Here is an 18,132-nt window from a genome sequence, read left to right as displayed (position 1 = left end):
TGGGATGGCAACGCTGGCAGATGTGTGCTGATTTACACCAGCCTCAGTGCCACAGCTTCATTTAATGAGACGCAGATTAACTTTGAGAGGAGGAACTTGCAAATAGTAATCTTGTAGTTGCAGGATTTGAGCAGGAAACGTTCCCTTAATGGAAAAAGTGCACATAAGGAGCCTTGAAGTGTAAGAGTATTAACGCTGGGGAACTGGGGAGGCAGGTTGGCAGAATGCTGCAGTGTCCACTGGCTTTACAGGCGACGACCTGCGCTGACACCTCGGTCCAGGCCACAGATAAACATGCAAAGGTGGAGGGTTGGACGGCGGCTGATCCCAATTCCCTCAGATGTCCCTGTCTGCTTCAGGGAAGGTTAACCTGCGCTACTCAAGTCCAGCCAAACCTTTCCCAGGAAAAATCATTTGCCCCAAAACACAAAAAAACATTAAGTTCAGACCCACGTGCTCGGTCACAGTGACGCGTCTCAGCCTTTTCACGCTCTGACACGTCGTGTCTACATCGCACCCTGCTCGCCGGGGACCGGCCGCGCTCGGCGGCGTGATTGATGGGCCTGTCCACGTGCGCCCGGGTCCTGGGAGAGAAGAGGGAGGGATAAATCAGACAGGTGTCAAAACTCACAGCGGGGCGAGGAGGAGGGCGAGCGGGGAAAACACGGAGGCCAGATAACCCGACGGCTGAGACGCGCACCTTTAAATCCCCTTTGACAACTTCATGACGATCGGTCCCGGGACTCGCGGACACGGCGCTGCTGACGTCAAACGTCGACGGGGCCGCAGCGGGCGAAAGCCGACGGAGCAACGCGCCGCAGGCCCGTCGGACAGACGGGATGAAAGACAAGCTCGCGGCCAGACGGGGTCTGCACGGAGCCACCGGTGTTTTCAGACTGTCGCTTAAAATGAGCAGGGCCATTAATAACGCCCTCACTGCTGCGGAGCTAGATGTGGGTCTGACTGAGCCCAATAGACCTCAGCGCTGGAGCAGGGACGACGGAGAGGACGCAGTCCGCGTGTGCCTGCGCATTCGTTTGCGCTGCCCGTGTATTTGTTCACGCACTCACCTGTTTGTTTTTGCGCCGCGGTCGCGCCGCTGCGCCTGGACGGGGATCAGGTAGCGGCGTTACTCTCGCCAGTGGTAATGACTGCGTTCGTTCTTGTCGGACCTTTACTTTGGCGGCGGATCAAAACATTACATCGAACAGGGAGCGGGGGTTTCACCCCCTCGTGGTCCAAAAATACGTCCGCGCGCGTAGCCGCACTGCGCTGTACATGTTTTTGTACGAGCGGTGACTCATATAATTATCGAGTTATTTTAGGCGCCGATGCCTTGAAAACAAACCTCTGACAAATCTGAGACACCTGATTTATAATAACAGTTCATTACGAACCGACTCTCTTGTGACCCAACCAACCAATTTAAAACCTCACAGCATTTAACTCGCTACTCGCGACCGTTCTTTTGGGGGAATATATTAGAAACTGAGGCTGGAGTTCTGAATTAGCTTAGCATAAGCTAAGGCTGCACAAGGGTGAGGACACACAGGTGCCTCAGACGCAAAGTCTAATTTATCTTCATGTGTCCTGACATCTCTCAATCAGTTAATTACTAACTCATTCTTATAAACCGTTGTGGTGATTTACCAAACTCACAACACCAGACGTCTCCACTGTAGCATAGCTGCCTTATTGGACTATAAGTTAAGAGCAGCGTGACCCAGTTCTGTCAAACAGGTGGTTTCGTACAGGCGAGCAGCCACAGCGCGCGAACGTCGAGTCGTAGGACGAAATAACGCTATTTCAAAGTGCGGCCGTATGACGTCAAGAACCCCGACTTGGCTGAAGCAGGTTAAAGCAGGAGGTTTTATCAGATTGAACAGTCCCTCTGTTTCACTCCAGCGCCAATAAGCGAGAGAAGGCTGCTTTGTTTGATAGAGCTTGTGAGTTTCGCTGCTGTGAGAGTTTTGATTATTATCACTTAGCACCTGGCAGCAGACACAGTAGGATAGTAACACTGACATGTGCTCCTGTATAAATATGTCACTGAGGCAGTTTTCTGTCCATGATGCCACACGCAGAAGGCTTTCCTAAAACAAGCTGTGTGGAACAGGCACCCGTGCTTCTAGCACCTCTCCAGGATGAGCTGGCTGCCGCCCAGACTGCTCTGCTGCTGGGTCTGCCCCCTTAGAATAAATAAGGACAGGCCTGAATCAAATCTGGCCACGTAAAAGAAACACTTCAGAGCGTCTCTCTGTGGAGGTGGAGGTCCGACGGAGGCTCCATGTTGTCTCCAGGCACATCGGGATACGTGTTACTGGACGGAGGTTTTCTGGTTTTCCTCCAGATGTGTAGCAATTGGGATTATCTTATGATATAACATTATAAAAGGAAACAAAACAACGCTGAGGCTCAGGAATGTGGAGCCAGGAAGTGGATTGAGTTTCAAAGCGATCAGATGATCTGCTAAAACAAACATTTGTTTGCAGAGGAAAATAAATGCTGAGAGCGTAAGTACAGATTAAAAAAAAACACAGCAGCACAGTGAAAAAGCTGCAATGGCAGACGGTCCCTTGTGCAGTCAGTCATAATAGAAGACAAAGGAAATGGGAGGATTTTGGTCCAAACCGTTGAAGATCCAGAAGAAAAATATAAGATGAAGTTAAATAACACAGATTGTGAATGGAGGCTTATGATCCGCAGGCGATGACAGAGGTGTCGTACTGCATTTATACTGGAACCATGATGAGGCTACACACCAGGCGCCAATGATGGGCCACGAAGTCACGGCGGGGGCCGAGCCTCGCTCCCCACGTCATCGCTGACCTTTCGCGTATTTACAGAAGAGGCTTGATTTCCACCCGCTCTCCGTTTTTTTTTTTCTTTTCCACGCTCACGCGTACAGTGAGTCGCTGTGAAGCGGGTCCTGGAGGTAAAAGAGTAGCTTTGTCCCTACCTGGACGGTGAGTCGTGCGCTCCTGCCAGTCAGAGGAGGGGAGAACGGCACAGGCATCACCTGTTTCGCATTAGGGCTGTCGGGTTGAGTGGAGGAGGCAATAACCTGCAGCGGCAGCGGGCCCTCGCTGACGGATCGCGCTCGTGTCAAGTGTTTTTAGTCAAAACACAGGACAGAGGAGAAGAAATCTGTGAATGAGCACCTGAGCCTTTTGATGCACCGATGAAAACAAATACATGTGTTAAAGTCGCCAGGACAAAGCTCTGTGAGCAGTTTAGGTTCTGCTACATAAATGTATATAATGTATGTAAAATACCATAAATGGTGTCCTGCTATGATACAATGGACCATGATTCCAATTCCTCCCCCTCACTCTGCAGACAATATTGCCCTCTACAGGGCTTCCATATTAGTCATGCTTGTCTATCTCCACGTTATTATTAGGAGAGGAGACAGAGCAGCGCGTGTTGACGAAGGCATAATTACACAGTGTTTAGAGAAGTGGAGGATGAGGAGCTGGTGAGATGAGGATGAAGGCTTTCTCACACGCTCTGAATGACATCCGGCTGAGCACGAATCCCCACTGGCTCTAAAATGTGATGCTCCACAGTTGACCTTTGACCTTAGCGCAGGTGGGCAGCTAAATTATCATAATGTGAGACTATGTGATGTGAATTACCTCCAGGGTTTTAAGTTAGTGTCTCCAACTTTGAACAGAAACTCAGATAAATGAGATACTCCTTCAGGTGATTTCAGCTTCTGGACTCTAAACTACTTGTGCAGCATGAACGAAAACGAATGGAACAGAAGGAATACAAAACAGGTGGCTCCTCACGCGGCACCTGTTTTACCTTCCACCGGGAGCTGGACTGTGATGAACTGTGGATCCGGCCACGCTCGGCTGTTTCCCCAGAAGAAGCGCCGCGACAGCAGAACAGACGAATCCCCAGAGATCCAGCTCAGGGGTCAGTGTCACTGTGACAAAGGATAGACCCCAATTTAGGACACAAAGACTGGGTCAGAGCAGCAGGAGGTGTGTGCAGAGAGTGATCTGTTCCATTTCTGCCCATCGCGACCGCACTCTTGCTTCTCTGTGTCTCCTCTTTCCTATTCCTTCCTCTTCCATTACATTTTCTGGCTCAAACAGCCTCTCCATCGCAGGTGCATCCGCCGGATCACCCTAGAAATGAACTTGCACGAGCCGCGGCGTCGGCGACAATGAAGGCCCGCTCTCGGATCCTGGCGCCAAGCGTTGGGGTCAATGCGAGGCGCCTCGCGGGCGCCGAGGCGAAGGCCCCTCACCGGCGACTCACCTTCCACGGAAGGACGCAGGGGCCCTGCAACCGCTCCCGCCGCCAGCGCTTGTGGAGTAAATCACAAACATGTCGCGGCCGGGTCCTGTGGGAGCGCACAACCTTAACCGTCCTGTATTGTGCGACCGGCCGGCGTCCTCCTCGCACGGCCAAGGACCCTCAGCGCCCACGCCTCTTATTCTGAGAAATAGACTGTCCCCCTCCTCTCTCGCTCTCCTTTCTCCTCTTTTCTCCTCCAGGCATTGACATTTAATCAAACCAAATCCCATTGTGCCCATTAACATATCAGGCTGATACGGGTTGCTGTAAAAAGCCCGAGTACGGGAACATTACCATAAGTCTGCGTGTGTGATCTCTATTTTCTCTCCACCGCCCACATGTATAAAATGCTTACCTGGCACACAATTAAGCCCAGAGAGGCATTTCTCTCCCTTCTCCTCCTCATTCAGTGCTTATCTTCGGAGAACGTGTTAATTATTTAGCCGTTTCTGCTCGTCTACGTTTGCCAAATAGCGCTGCGAACAACCTAATGCGGGGATTTGAATTTTTTTTTTTGGTTTCCTGCTCGCCGTTGCCTCCGCACCAACGGAGGGTGATGCTTTTCAGACGTCTCTCGGCGAGCAGCTCGGTACTGTACCAACATTAATCATTACGGACGCGGAGCGCCGCGAATACTGATGCGGAACGTATGAGAAATGGTTGACGATTATGAGGTCAATACCTGATGAATTGTCATTTCGGACAAGAGTCGCTCCCCGCAGATCGGCAGACATCGGCCGCTTGTTTCGTGACCTTGGCGAAGGTCCCTCTGCTCTTGAGTGCTTTCGAGCACATCGGAGCCCGTCGGCAGCCGTTCATGGACGTCTGGGCCATATGTTCCCCACGCAGCCTCTCTACCTGCGACCAACCGGGGTTAAAATGGCCGCCTCGCACCAGGCGCCCACTTCCACTGAACTAGGACGGCTCCCGGTAATGACAATGACTACGGCACAACATTAAGCCGAATGGGAAGACATTGTTGCTGCCGGCATTGTTTTCTTAGAGGGAGGATGACGAAGCAGTGGGAATGGAACAAGGCCATGTTTTACAAAGAGGATTATGAAGACAAAACAACTCAGACAAGTCTGAAATTTGAGGACACTTCCGGGGAGACGTGACTATCAAAGCCCGTCTGTCTGTCTGTCTGTCTGTCTGTCTGTCTGTCTGTCTGTCTGTCTGTCTGTCTGTCTGTCTGTCTGTCTGTCTGTCTGTCTGTCTGAAGGCTGGCAGACGGCTCGCTTCCGCGCCCGTGCGACGGAGACGGAGGATTCAGACGCCGGTTCTGCATCCGAGCCCAAAGCACACTCGACTGGCGTTCCTCGACGCCGTTGCCGTCGGAACAGAGCTCCCCTCGTTCGATCGCAGAGGACGTTGTCTCCAACACACAAAAAGAATTAAATTAATTAGCATAAGCAAATTGACTGTGCGGAGCGGAGCCACAGCAGACAGGCGGCATCCTTATTTCTAAAATAAAATCTATTTTCTGACAATCTGAGATGAATCTGTGTTGCACTGTGAGGAGGTGCTAATGACAAGTGTTTACATAAGCGCATTCCCATCACATCTTTCTCTTTGCAATGTTATCGACATGGCAAAGGACTGAAATATGCTTTTCTGCTCCTTGACTGCTGATCAGCATCAACATACACTGTAATAAAGCAGCCTAAAGGTCCATCACTTGGCTTCCACACAAGTTTTGGCACATTTGACCGTCAGTGTTCAAGCTGCAAATTCCACTAACAATCAACTAACAATCGATCTAAATCTTTAATTAATCTCCGGACTGTCTGGGTTTGTTCTGCATGAAATCAAACAACATCGACTGAAGGTGACCCACTGTAAAAATGACAAACCGCCACGCGAAACTGTATTTCCTTATTAGCAGCCCATCCAGTGAAATCTATGTAAATGATATTCATGCGCAGGCAGGTAATAACCAAAAGGGAAGGTACACAGCGTGTTGCAAATTAGTCTGAACACTGAGCTCTGTTGTACATTTGCATATTTTCTTTGAACATATTGTTGTGGGAGGATTTTAATGGTTACTTCACGTTTCAATAGTTACTTTAAAGTTCACTAAACAAGTGGTCTTATTAAACACACTGGGGGACAAACGATGAAGGGGGAGCCTTGATCTCAACCTTGTGCTTTTTAGTGGGTTTGCATGAAAAGCATGAGCATTTGTAGAATTCATGAAAATAACCTATGGCAGATTTTATCGTCATTTTTCTCTCCTGATTGATTAATAAAAAGGAAAGTGTTTAATTATTCCCAATTATTACAATATATTAAGATTTTAACAGGCTCACTGTGAAGGTGAGGTGGAAATAATATACAGGTGATGCCAGCAAACACGTCAAACTGATACTTTCTTCAAAGTATGAATCTTTTTCCTATCTGATAATTGAAGCTCGGTCTTGTATAGACGTGTCAGTGGCCTAAGGTGAGTTACGTAGACTAATCCTAATTAAACCTCGGGGGAAATGAGTCAGTGCTATTACTTCACAGCCACAAGTGCGTAGATATTTTAAAATAAAGAAATAACACCGAGCACGTAAATGACACGGGAGCCTCTCTGTTCAAAGGGCTCCTCACCCCCACCGCCCCCCCTCCGGCGCATTTCCTCCCCCCACAGGCGCGCGGGGATGGTGTGGTCCAGGAAGCGCGCCTCGCGTGCGCTCCGCTCGCCTCTCTCTCACTCCGGGTGAGGCGAATCAGCTGGCGAATGGTTTCTCCCTCCTCTCCCGGACGGATTGCGCCGCTGGAGCCGGACAGCCCGAGCGCTGAGCTGCCGGAGCCGGTTGCCCACCGCCCCTCGCTCTCCTCCCCTCTGGATGTTGGAGGAACCGCGTCCCCCCCCCCCCCTCCACCACCTCCCCTGCTGCAGAAAGAGAGGAGATTACGCGGACGCGCGGAGGGGAGACTTTATTCCATTTTCCACGTCGGGCTGGAAGCCGCGCGCTTCCGCACACCATGGCTTCCAACTTCAACGACATAGTCAAACAGGGATACGTGCGGATACGGAGTAAGAAGCTGGGGGTGAGTACCGGTGCACTTGCTGTCTGTGGCGCGGCGGAGGAGAGGATATGAGGAGCTGGAAGAGGAGTTTGCGTCCTTTTTTAGCGCAGATTAGGAGAAGAGGCTTTAATTGCGCCAAGGGGCTGCCGGTTTTACAGCGAGCTGTGAGGCGCAGAATAAGATTGGTGCCCATTGAGACATCACTGGAGCCCGGCACCGTGCGTCTGGTTTGAGCATGTTCCAGGTTCCACAGCCTGTAACCTCGTGTGCTTGGAGAAAGTTTGGACTGACTTTGACTCCCTTTACCCTCAGTGCTCCATACGTTTAGGCAGAGCGGGACTGTCATAGGGGGTCGAGGATGGATGGCACACCTGGGAGCGCTGGGAACGTCATTTATCACTGCACAAATGACCCCGTTATCAGTCGGTAATCAGTCAGCACAGCCTCGCTGGACTGGAACCCTCCTTCAGCCTCTACACATTATCTTCAGTTTCATTAAAATCCAGCTGATTTGGTGCAACGGCAACTTCTCAGCGACTTCGCGGCGGATCTCGGTGGAGATAAGATTTAAAAAAAGGCTTGACTGATATATATTGAATTATGAGGGCCTTACTGTATGAGTCATAAAGCCGCCTGCTTCTGTTCATACTTCCAGCCCATTACACTAACACATCCTGTGATGAAGTGTGATGAAGGAGGCTAATGACGTCTGCCTCCTCACATCATCACCTGCCTTCATCAACACTACCCTGCCATCTTAGTCAAGGAGGCTAAACCTTCACTGAATCTGAAGGTGTTTGACAACACAGTCCTCGCTCAGCTCACGTCTCGTTGTTGCCATGCAAATCAAGCGTCTCGCATCCAGTTGGGTCAGTTTGTTTACTTCTCTCGCGAGCCGGTGGCCGGACAGACTCAGCAGAAGCGCCGCTGTGCGTTAGGGCGCCTGTGGCTCTGCAGGGGAAGCGGGGCTGGATGCTGCTCCGGCTGTGCTGGAGGTACGGGTGCCGTGTCCGCGTCTCATCCTGCTGTTTGTGGAGAAACAGTTTGTGTCCTAAACGCCCACTCCCTCTGCCCTCCATCGCTCGCTGCTGTTTCATCATGGAAAAGCCACGCTGCGATGGCCTCAGAGGACCCCCAGCGTGGGCAGAGCCCGAGTATTTATCTGACTATGGGGGGTTAGTTATTCCAGGCCGGTGGAAAATGATCAACACAACGGAGCGGGCATATGTAGAAACGTGGTTGAATCTACAGCCGGTGACACATCGCTGCGATTGTTCCCCTCGTTTGATCACTTTTGGCGCCTGTGAAACAGCTGATCGCTGCTAAACGGCATCATTTACAGCGATTTCAGGTTTGGTGCGAGAGAGACGAACATCGAAATGCGTGACACGCGTGGGCAGAGGGAGCGATACGCATCTGTGTGGAGTGGAATTATATTCAGATTTGGCAAAATCCCAAATATGTGGCAAACATAATTTTCACTTTGTTTTATTTTCATCTGATTTTGACAATTACGTAACAGCTCAGTAGTGTTTATGGGTGATGAGATTCACAAGGCACCGTTAACCTGACGTGTCAGAGCAGATTCAGATGTAAGGTTATCATCCTGTCGTGTAATTATGGTGAATCTAGATTTTAATTATGGACTTACCTCAGTTGGTCCAAAGGTGTAGAAGTCAAGGCCAGTTGAGGCCTAAACTATCACAGACAGACAAACCGAAGTACAGGAAAACCAAGTAACTTATAACAGTGCCTGAAGTATGAACACAGGTGTGGGTGATCAAGGTGACGAACCAGGGCACAAACAGGAAGTGTCACACCAACAAAGAAGAGATAACAGAAACTAATCAAAGGCTCCGCCTTCAGGCCGGAGGGACAAACTGCAACTTAATGGGATGTGGCTCACAAGGTTCTAGATTATCTGATCAGCTGTACAACATAACATCAGGGCAAGTTATTATAAGTGTTAAGTCAGGATTATTCATGGGCTGTTCAGGTCGCAACGTCAAACTATCAGGTGAGATAAAAACAAGCAGCGCCAAATGACATCAGGTGTTTTATCCTGAGCACTGTTCCCTGCTGAAGAAATAAAGCCCTCTTTGGTGGCAGCTGCTCCATATTAGCTTGTACTGCTACTGGTAAACGCACTACAGCTGTCAGGGTAACTGGATGTACCTGCTTTAGGTCAGAAAGGTCCCCGGTGTTTTCTTCCTCCTCTGATGGTTAGTTAATGTTTTTTTGTGTTTAAAGGTCTCTGAAATATCACATATCAAGACTTTGGGTCTCAGGTGACCTTCTAGCGCTGCCGGCCCGCTCCCCGTTGTAATGCTGTGCCATTTAAAGTCTAATATACATTATTTTTTATTAGGCAGCGGCGCAGTTGAGCGCTTCTCTGTGTGCAGGGCGTGTGTTGCGGCGGCCGCAGCCATGCTAGCGGCTTCGGCTCAACTCATCAGCATCCATCAGTGTGATTGGACCGTTTCCAAACCCCGCCATGTGTGAAGGTTGAGGCCACGAGGTCAAATCTGTGTTCTGCACAGCGCTCGAAATTATCCTGTTGGTTTCAGTCTCCCACGTTCTTGTGTTTTCTTTTTTTTTTTTTTTTTGCACTGACATGAATAACAACGATTTCCCACATTAGCCAACTTCTTTGTTTCCCGTGCTGCAGAAACAACAATGCTGCAGTGTTGTGAATGCCCAAGTAGTCCGTCTCTGTTCCTCTCCCTCCTCTTCCTCACCTAAACCTCCCCCCCCCCCACCCATGTGCCTCTCACCTGTACTGCCCACCCTGGGTCTCTCTCATCTTCACTCCCCAATGTTATCTCCCCTCCTCTTCTCTTCCCCTTTATCTCCATCACCTCACCCCCACCTACGCCCTTCTCTCACCTTTCTCCCCTTCAGTGGTTTGCAGACAGCTGATAGACTGAACACAAAAGCATCCTATTCATCACCCCGCGCTGCACCCTCCATAACCCCAACAGGCTATTCCCCCCTGACACAGTGCAGGAGGAACATACACACAAAACTGGCTTGGTTCAGCATTGAAGAATTGGCACACACACACACACACACACACACACACACACACACACACACACACACACACACACACACACACACACACACACACACACACACACACACACCTGACAAACAAGTCAACACTCTGTTGCCAGAGAACAGTGTGCGGATTCTCAATTAATTTGAATCCTGTGGCTTTGTACCACGTCACGGTCTCGTTTTTTTATTATTTTTTTGCTACAGACAATCTAAATGTTCACCAGAGCCAACAAGCGTCTCTGCAGAAAAACATCAAATCTGTGGTTGCAGCGGATGTGCGATCGTGTGTGCCACTTCCTCCTGCCTTTCAGGGAAAAAAGCCCGATGCTATCGGCAGGATGGACTCCTTGAAAGGCTGAATAGCGTGACCTTTGAGTAATCTGCGTGTCAGCCTCAAACCAGGTACACGGTTCCCTGCGTCAGGATCACGCTGGTAAATAGAAAAGGTCACGTATTGAATATTTTCTCCCATCTTTGACAAAAAAACGGTCAGTTTGTGTTCGCCGCGGCCGCTTCTCTTGCCATTCAATCTCCCCATTCACAAGCGTGTTTTGACACTTCAAAGGAGCCGTGCATCACTGGTTCAGAGGTAACCCGCTAATATTGTAAGAGAACCAGAAACAACACGGCACAGCAGCATCGGCCAAAGAAAGGCAACCCAGAAGGACCTTGACAGGCAGAATATGAAGGAGTCCAACTTCAATCCCACATTTAAGGCAGCTCTAATTAAAGTTAGCAACACGCTGGTGAATTTATTTGACACATACAGTAGTGAAACAGCACAATAAAATTCACATAAGTCAGTAAAGATGATGGTTAAACTAAATATTCTGATATTCATCACTGTACATGAACACATCTTAACAACCTGGTACAAAGTGAGCGACAAAGCCTGAGCCACTGGATGTGGGCGCGAGGCGTTCATGGACTGGACGAAATAAATAAATAAGGGGTTTATTTAAGAGACACCGCTAATGTAATTTATATTTAAATGGACGCACTGTTCCGTCGTCTAAGTGCAGTCATGAGAGCGCCTTGGCCAGAACCACTGCATTAAATGTCAAAAGGAGAAAACACATTAAAAATGCATTATGTCTAGCGCAGAATGAGGAGGAGTGAAAATACAATCAGCCAGAAGTGTGGATGTAAACAAATAATCAGTAAACCAATAATCGCAGACGCGCACCGAGAGTTTAAGTTATTCATCATCCTAATGCAGCGATATCATTTGCAAAAGCGACGGCTCACGGTTCTGTTTCCAGGTTCGCAGACGCGAAGCGCAAGATTACTGTGCGAAAAACAGGCGCCGAGTACAACGCCGTCGTTAATCTCTCCACCTTTGTCTTAAGACACAATACATCACACGCTGACAGCAAGAACTACACGGTGCGAAACTAGTCCTTTAAAATATGTTTATTCCAAATATTTACCTATGAGCTGTCAAAAACACCTATTCACTTACAGTATCTTCTCTCACCTGGGAAAGAAGGTGGATGAGTAAATAGCACAGCGGAGGAATAATCTGCCTCCTAATTACCTACATGACAGCATACCTGCATTTTCTTGGCTTATCATTATTTGCGTCTTTTTTCACCAAACAGCCCAAAACACTCACTGGTTCCTCGCGAAAATCCCAATTAGCTGCTTTAATCAAATATAATTAGGTGGAATTTGTTGATTTCTAGACAAAATATTCTTAATAAATTCTGTCATTGAAGTTGTTTGTTTCAAACAATAACAGTAAAAATCTCTAATTAAAGATAATCCACTACTCAACAAAAGCCAGTTTGGACACTGACATCAACACTAAATGAGAAATTCTTTGCAAATAAACCCATTTTGTACCGTTAGTTTTTAAATATGTGAACAAAATCAAGACCTGGTTCTCTTTAAGGAGCGGTTCTGTCTCTGCCTGTTCCCTGTTCCCTCTTATCCACTATCTTCTGTCCCTCTCAGCGTTTTGACCGCTGGCCTTTACGCGGTGGCTTCTGATGGAGCCACGTGGGAATGCGTTCCCGCTCGCTGGCGCACGAGCGTCCGCCGGCGCGCGCCAGATAAGGCGCCGCCTTTAAAATAGAAGCGGGCTATTTGCAGCAGCAGGTCGTCCAGGACGGCGGACGTCAGGAGATTTCCAGGAGCTGCACTCGTCAGTGGAGCGCGGAAAAGCCACCGTCAGCCGTCCGGCGCTCGCAGCCGAAAGGACAGACGCGACCGGTGCTGAGCCAAAAAGCCTGATTATTTAGAAAATCATCTCTCTTTACATCCAGTGGCCGCAATTAGGTTTGTTTTTCTTCAAAAGAGAAACCGAAGCTCCATCAGAGATGTTTTAATGTGATTTAGTGTAGTTGTTATTAATTTCTGGGCCTGGGGATCGATGCGCTTCGACTGCGCATTAATTCATGCGGGGCTGTACGCTCGTTTCCTCTGCTTTTCATCAGCGTCCTCCATCAGACAAAGGCCAGAAGACGAATCGCCGTCTCTTATTGGCTCTGATGAATTGCATCTCTTGCAGGATGTGGGAACAACAGCCCAACAGCCGTTCCTCACCCTGAAAAATGGGCCTCTATTATATGGCCACTTTCATACATAAATCTCTGCCTGGACCTCACTTGAACATTTCACATCACTGATTCCAGTTGCTCCCAATTATGAAAAAAAGCCTTTTGGTTGTGAATATGAACATGCAAGGTGTAAATCCCAGTCCTTTTGTTTTTTTTTCTGCTACGAACCAGTTACACCACGTTCCTCGTCAGTGTTTTCTGACGAGCTGCTTTGTAAAGTGCAAAGTTGTCGAATCCCAGTGGGGGAGAAGTCACAGCTCAGTAGAAGTGGACTCTGTCATGGCTGTTTAATCTGTCCATTCCCACCGGACCCTGCATCAAGGTGCAGCTTCAGCATCAAGAGCAAATATGCAAAGCAAAGGCCAGAGACTTGTTAGACTCGTATATTTATTAATAAATGGCCCGTTTTACTTGTGATTTGTGAATATTTAGAATCTAAACGCTGATTGATGAAGCAGAGTTTTCCCTCCACCTGTTTCTCTGACAATAAATTAAGGACGTGCTGTTGACTGAGAGCATTATATTCAATTCAATTCAATTTTATTTATATAGCGCCAAATCACAAAATGGTTATCTCAAGGCAATTTACAAAGTGCCTTGAGATTTAGTCAAGTGGTTAAACACAGGGAAGTTAGATTTCAGGAAGGTGCCAACAGTCATGAACCAACTGGATTTACCTGCGAAATCGCTCTGAAGCCTGTCTGCGCATGTCTCTCAGCTGTTATACCCCAGGATTTATTATAGCTTTGGTTAAGACGCTGTGAACAAAATAGAAAAATAGGTTTAATTTGATTTATCCCTCACACGTGAATGATTTCGCTTGTGATTTTGAGAGGTGAATATATTCAAGTCCATCAGATCCACATATTTCACCTCCCACCCTTCTTCTCGGCCCACTGTGGTTTCGCGCCGACACGCCGGAGAGTCACCTATAAAACACCAGGCATGCAGGAATCTATCATAGCTCTATTAACACCCATGCTTCATCCTCCTGTCCTCACCTCCCTCCCCTCATTAATCACCGGAGCAGCTCTCGGGGGCTCACGTTCCGTTTGTGTGGGCGCGCACGCGCTAACGGCCGTTTCCCTCGTCCGCGCTTCTTTGTTCGGGTGGTTTTCATCAAAGTTCGATGCTGTGGAATTGACCGGTGAGACGCAGCCGAGGTCCGTCAGAGGTTCTGAGGCCCGTTCGGCCCCGAAGAGGCCGCGTGAGGAGGAGCTGTGACGTGCGATAACGGCATGCAGCGCCGCGTTAGCATGTAAGAGGTGTGATTAGCACATGCGCGTGTTAGCCACACGGTTCCCGCGCACGGCTAAACACCGTCACAGGCTTGTTAAATAGAAAACACCTGATCTGATTGAAATGCAAGTCAGCTCCCTCGCTGAACAGATTCAGCGCCAGGCTGTGACTTATTTTTTATTGTGGTACCGATTGTCAACTGCTTGGCGTCGGCTCTGTTTGTATCTCGTCGGGGGACTCTGGGTGGGCTTCAATGGTTAAATCACGCTGATCACCGGGGCGACGGCGCCCGTTCCCTCACATTTGAAGCAAAACGCAGCCGGCTCAGTAAATCATTCAAAACAAAGTCTTGGCCAAGGGATTATGATCTCCTTCCTGTTTAACAGCTTTTAATATTTCCCCATGTTCAGGGAATTAATTTTGGATGAGGTCTGCCAAGGGAAACGGAGCGGCACCGTGAGGATCGTTGAAAGGTCATAATGGGGAAATAATGGCCCCCGATGGTCGTAAAACAAGCGAAAACACAAGGTGACTGGACGCTTTTGGACCAAACTGCACAATAGAAGGAGCAGGAGTCGATACGGGCCCGTTCGACAAAGGCAGGTTTACAGTTGAGAGGAGGCAGCGTCAGTGCTAAACCCCCCCTCGCTCTCCCTCCCCTCGTATGTTCCCAATTGCTCGCTCTCATTTCAGAGAAATGTCTGTTGGGCGAAGTGATAATTGCATTCCTCAATGATTTCATGCTGAGACACACGGTGACGCCGAGTCGCAGCCCACTTATTCCAAGGGAGTGTGTTCTTTGGGAGGAAATGAGACAAAAACAATATGACAAACTCCATTGGAGCCTGTTCTTTGACATAAAAGTGCACTTCCCTTCTCCTGCACGCACACACGCACGCACGCACACACCACACACACACACACACACACACACACACACACACACACACACACACACACGCACACACACACACACGCACACACCACACACACACACACACACACACGCGGCGTGCACTTTTGAATTGCAGACCAAATGCGACGGTTAGTTCCGTCTTTGAGGCTTTGAGGGAATCGCTGCCGCAGACACAGAGCCTGCTGCTTCTCCAGCTAAGTATATCAGAGGAGCGGCGCGTACATCAGCGAGCGAGCACCTCTTTAGAATTAATCCTGGGGGGGGGGGTGGCCGCTCCAGTGCATGAGGATTACTGCTTTTAGGGCTTCTGATGAAATTCAAACAACAAACTCTGGCCCAAAGTGTCCTGTGCAGCGCTGCTGGTTCACCGCTGTGCTGCTGAACGCCGGCTCGGGCCTCGTTCGCGTTCGGGCTCTTTATTGATGTGATAATGAAGTGGCCAGCTTGTGATAATGAAACCAGTCAGCTGGTGACGTTGCATCACTCGCTTCCTTTCATCCTCACGCTTTATATTCTGTGCTCACAGCGGCTGCTCGGTGGCTTCTGAGGCAGAGCATTAGGCTCCCGTGTACCGGCCCCTCACCTGTTGGCCCAGATGCTAATTTTATTTGTCTGACACCCGCCGGGGAGGAGAATAAAGGCTGTGCTTGGTTTGTGCCCCTCGTTTATGGACATAGTGTTGTTTCCCATTCAGGCTGACTGGAGGAGACAAAGCCACATTGTTGTGTATTGTTGTGCGTATCTGTGGTGGTCTCAGCGAGGGGATTCTATCAGGAGCAAATCCTCCGTTGCCTGCGAACGCTTCAGCCTTGTACAGGGATTAAATGGAAATAGCTGTGTGTGTGTGTGTGTGTGTGTGTGTGTGTGTGTGTGTGTGTGTGTGTGTGTGTGTGTGTGTGTGTGTGTGTGTGTGTGTGTGTGTGTGCTGTAATACATAAAGAGGTCCGGATGAGCAATGGTTCAAAGAGCAGACAGTTGTTATGATGATGACTCGTCCCAGCGTAGAAGCGTTCCACACAACAGAATAACTTCAACACACAGGAGTAAGCAACATCATGAAGCTGCATTGCCAGATTATGGGATTATGATTATGGTGTAATCCTTTATCCTCTCCGTGGCTGTAGAGTCACAGTTTTCCCTCTCCCGCCGTTGTCGGCTCCACTCCGTTTGTGTCCGCCGCTCTGCGGGTGCATGTAGTATCCGAGCCGACACGTTTCCCCACCTGCCCCGCTCTCATCCCTCTCTCACACCTGACCTACATCTCCTTCAGAATAATTTGGCTGCTATTTTTACACGGGGGTCTTAAAAAACGCTCCGCTACAGTGCAGTGGCTGTGACGAGTGGCTCGTTTTCCCGCCCGGCGCGGGTCAAACAACCCACTCGTCTCTCCCTGAGTGATGGGAAGCATGGGGAGACTCCCCCCGTTGCCTCTGGTGGGACTTTGCAGGAGGATCTGATGGAGTTTTGTGAGGTTGTGCGACTAAAAGCGTAGTTGGGAGAGAGAAACGCTTCAACCTTCCCTCTTCTCTGCGCTCCTGCTTCTGTCTCCAGCCTCTTTGGTCCTGTCCTGCTCAGGGTCATTTTAATACTGCCTGCCCTTGCAGTCTTTGCATATTGGTTAGATTTACAGTTCGCTTTTGGCAAGGAATCAGCTGGAACCTGTTGGCTGCCATATTTTGTTAGACGCGGGCCGTGCGGAACGCGGCCTGGTCTCCGCTAAGGCCTCGTGGAATACAATGAGGGTCACTAATAGTGTGATATTACATTTCAGGACCGGTTTGGCTCATGAATGTTTGATGAGAACACCCAGTCATGCAGAGACACAAGGAAGATATGAGGAATGGAAGAGGGGGAATTTAGGAGAGACAGGAGGGCAGAAGGGGAGGTGGAGACCAATCAGGGTTGGGTGAGGAGGGGGAGACTGTGTGTGTGTGTGTGTGTGTGTGTGTGTGTGTGTGTGTGTGTGTGTGTGTGTGTGTGTGTGTGTGGGAGTGACTACTCTCTGCTGAGGTAGCACTGCATTACACACCAGGATTTGGAATGGCCCAGATAAAGTAATCTATGATTAACTGGGGCGCGGCTGGCTTGCCACTCTGCCAACAGCTGTAGTCAGGGGGCGAATTACAAAATTATGGGATGTCCAAACATTTTAGATGCAGTGGGATATGTATTTCATTACACGGGGAGGGGATTGGCCAGGGTGGGAATTATGCATGAAGCCAAAGGTGGCAGTCGGCGGCAGCAAAGACGAGTGACAGGAGGGGCAGCGGTGCAATTAGGGAAGAACGTTTGTAGGCGCTGCATTTGGCAGAGAACTGTTAAAATGCTGGAAGAGTCCTGAGGGGGGGTGGACGGAGCGGGAAGCAGAAGCCGGGGGTCACGGTTGGCGGAGTGATCGCCGTAATGATTGCTATAACAACTGTCCGACGGGATAACAAATCAAATTATAAAGACGGACACGGCGGCGCAGGCCCCGCCGCTCGGTGGAATTGATTGCCGGTACCAGGACCTGATATTGCCTGGCCTGGTCTGTCATAGTCCATCATGCGTCATTATCACCAGGGGAACACTGGACCTTATGCACAGCTGAATGAGGACAAAGAGCGATGGGAACAACACGGGCAAACACTGGAGGCCGGTGCGGCTGCAGCTGCCGCTGCGGCGTGAGACGACCGGGCAGCGTTTTATCTCTTTAAATTCAGCAGGTTCACATTTGAGCTTGATTTTTTTATTAGAAGCATTTCGTCCAGATTACAGCCTTGAACGCTGACCTTCACTCCACCCGGTGTTGGTCGCGCCTCTCGGCTCCTCACACGTGCGCGGATTAATCGAATAATCTTTTGGGCCTTTTAGAACCTCTTACTGATATTGGACTGAATTAGTGGAATTCTGCAGGGTTGGTGGTTTTGGGACGGACGATCAGCAAAAAGATTGTTTGTCCCGTGTGGGTCCTGCTGTCGATGCGGAAGCTGCCATGACGCAGTTTGCCCGATGTTGGTGTTTGCTACAGTAGCTAAGCCAAGGTTA

At 49.4% G+C, this 18,132-nt stretch overlaps 1 protein-coding gene and 1 long non-coding RNA gene across 5 annotated transcripts in view; one reads left to right on the top strand and one right to left on the bottom strand.

Moving 5' to 3' along the window:
- Window positions 1-441: 441 nt before the first annotated feature.
- LOC114853610 (uncharacterized) lies at window positions 442-9,253 on the bottom strand. Its single transcript, XR_003785608.1, has 2 exons — window positions 8,981-9,253; window positions 442-584 (listed from the first exon to the last, which is right to left on the bottom strand). It is a non-coding gene; the product is annotated as an uncharacterized LOC114853610 (long non-coding RNA).
- The window catches only part of dok6 (docking protein 6), a 26,030-nt gene continuing 14,931 nt past the window's right edge, over window positions 7,034-18,132 (top strand). For 3 of the 4 annotated variants that reach the window (XR_003785606.2, XR_003785607.3, XM_029147176.3), the window contains exon 1: window positions 7,034-7,350. Coding sequence is in view for 2 of the 4 variants with exons in the window: in XM_029147176.3 (XP_029003009.1) it covers window positions 7,285-7,350 (66 nt within the window). In the remaining 2 variants the exon portion in view is untranslated. The remainder of the gene's footprint in view (window positions 7,351-18,132) is intronic. The other variant, XM_029147177.3, reaches the window with a different exon arrangement.

This window comes from Betta splendens, chromosome 4 (genome assembly GCF_900634795.4).
Source record: "Betta splendens chromosome 4, fBetSpl5.4, whole genome shotgun sequence".
Classification (NCBI taxonomy): Eukaryota; Metazoa; Chordata; class Actinopteri; order Anabantiformes; family Osphronemidae; genus Betta; species Betta splendens.
This window is presented reverse-complemented; position numbering and strand designations above follow the sequence as displayed.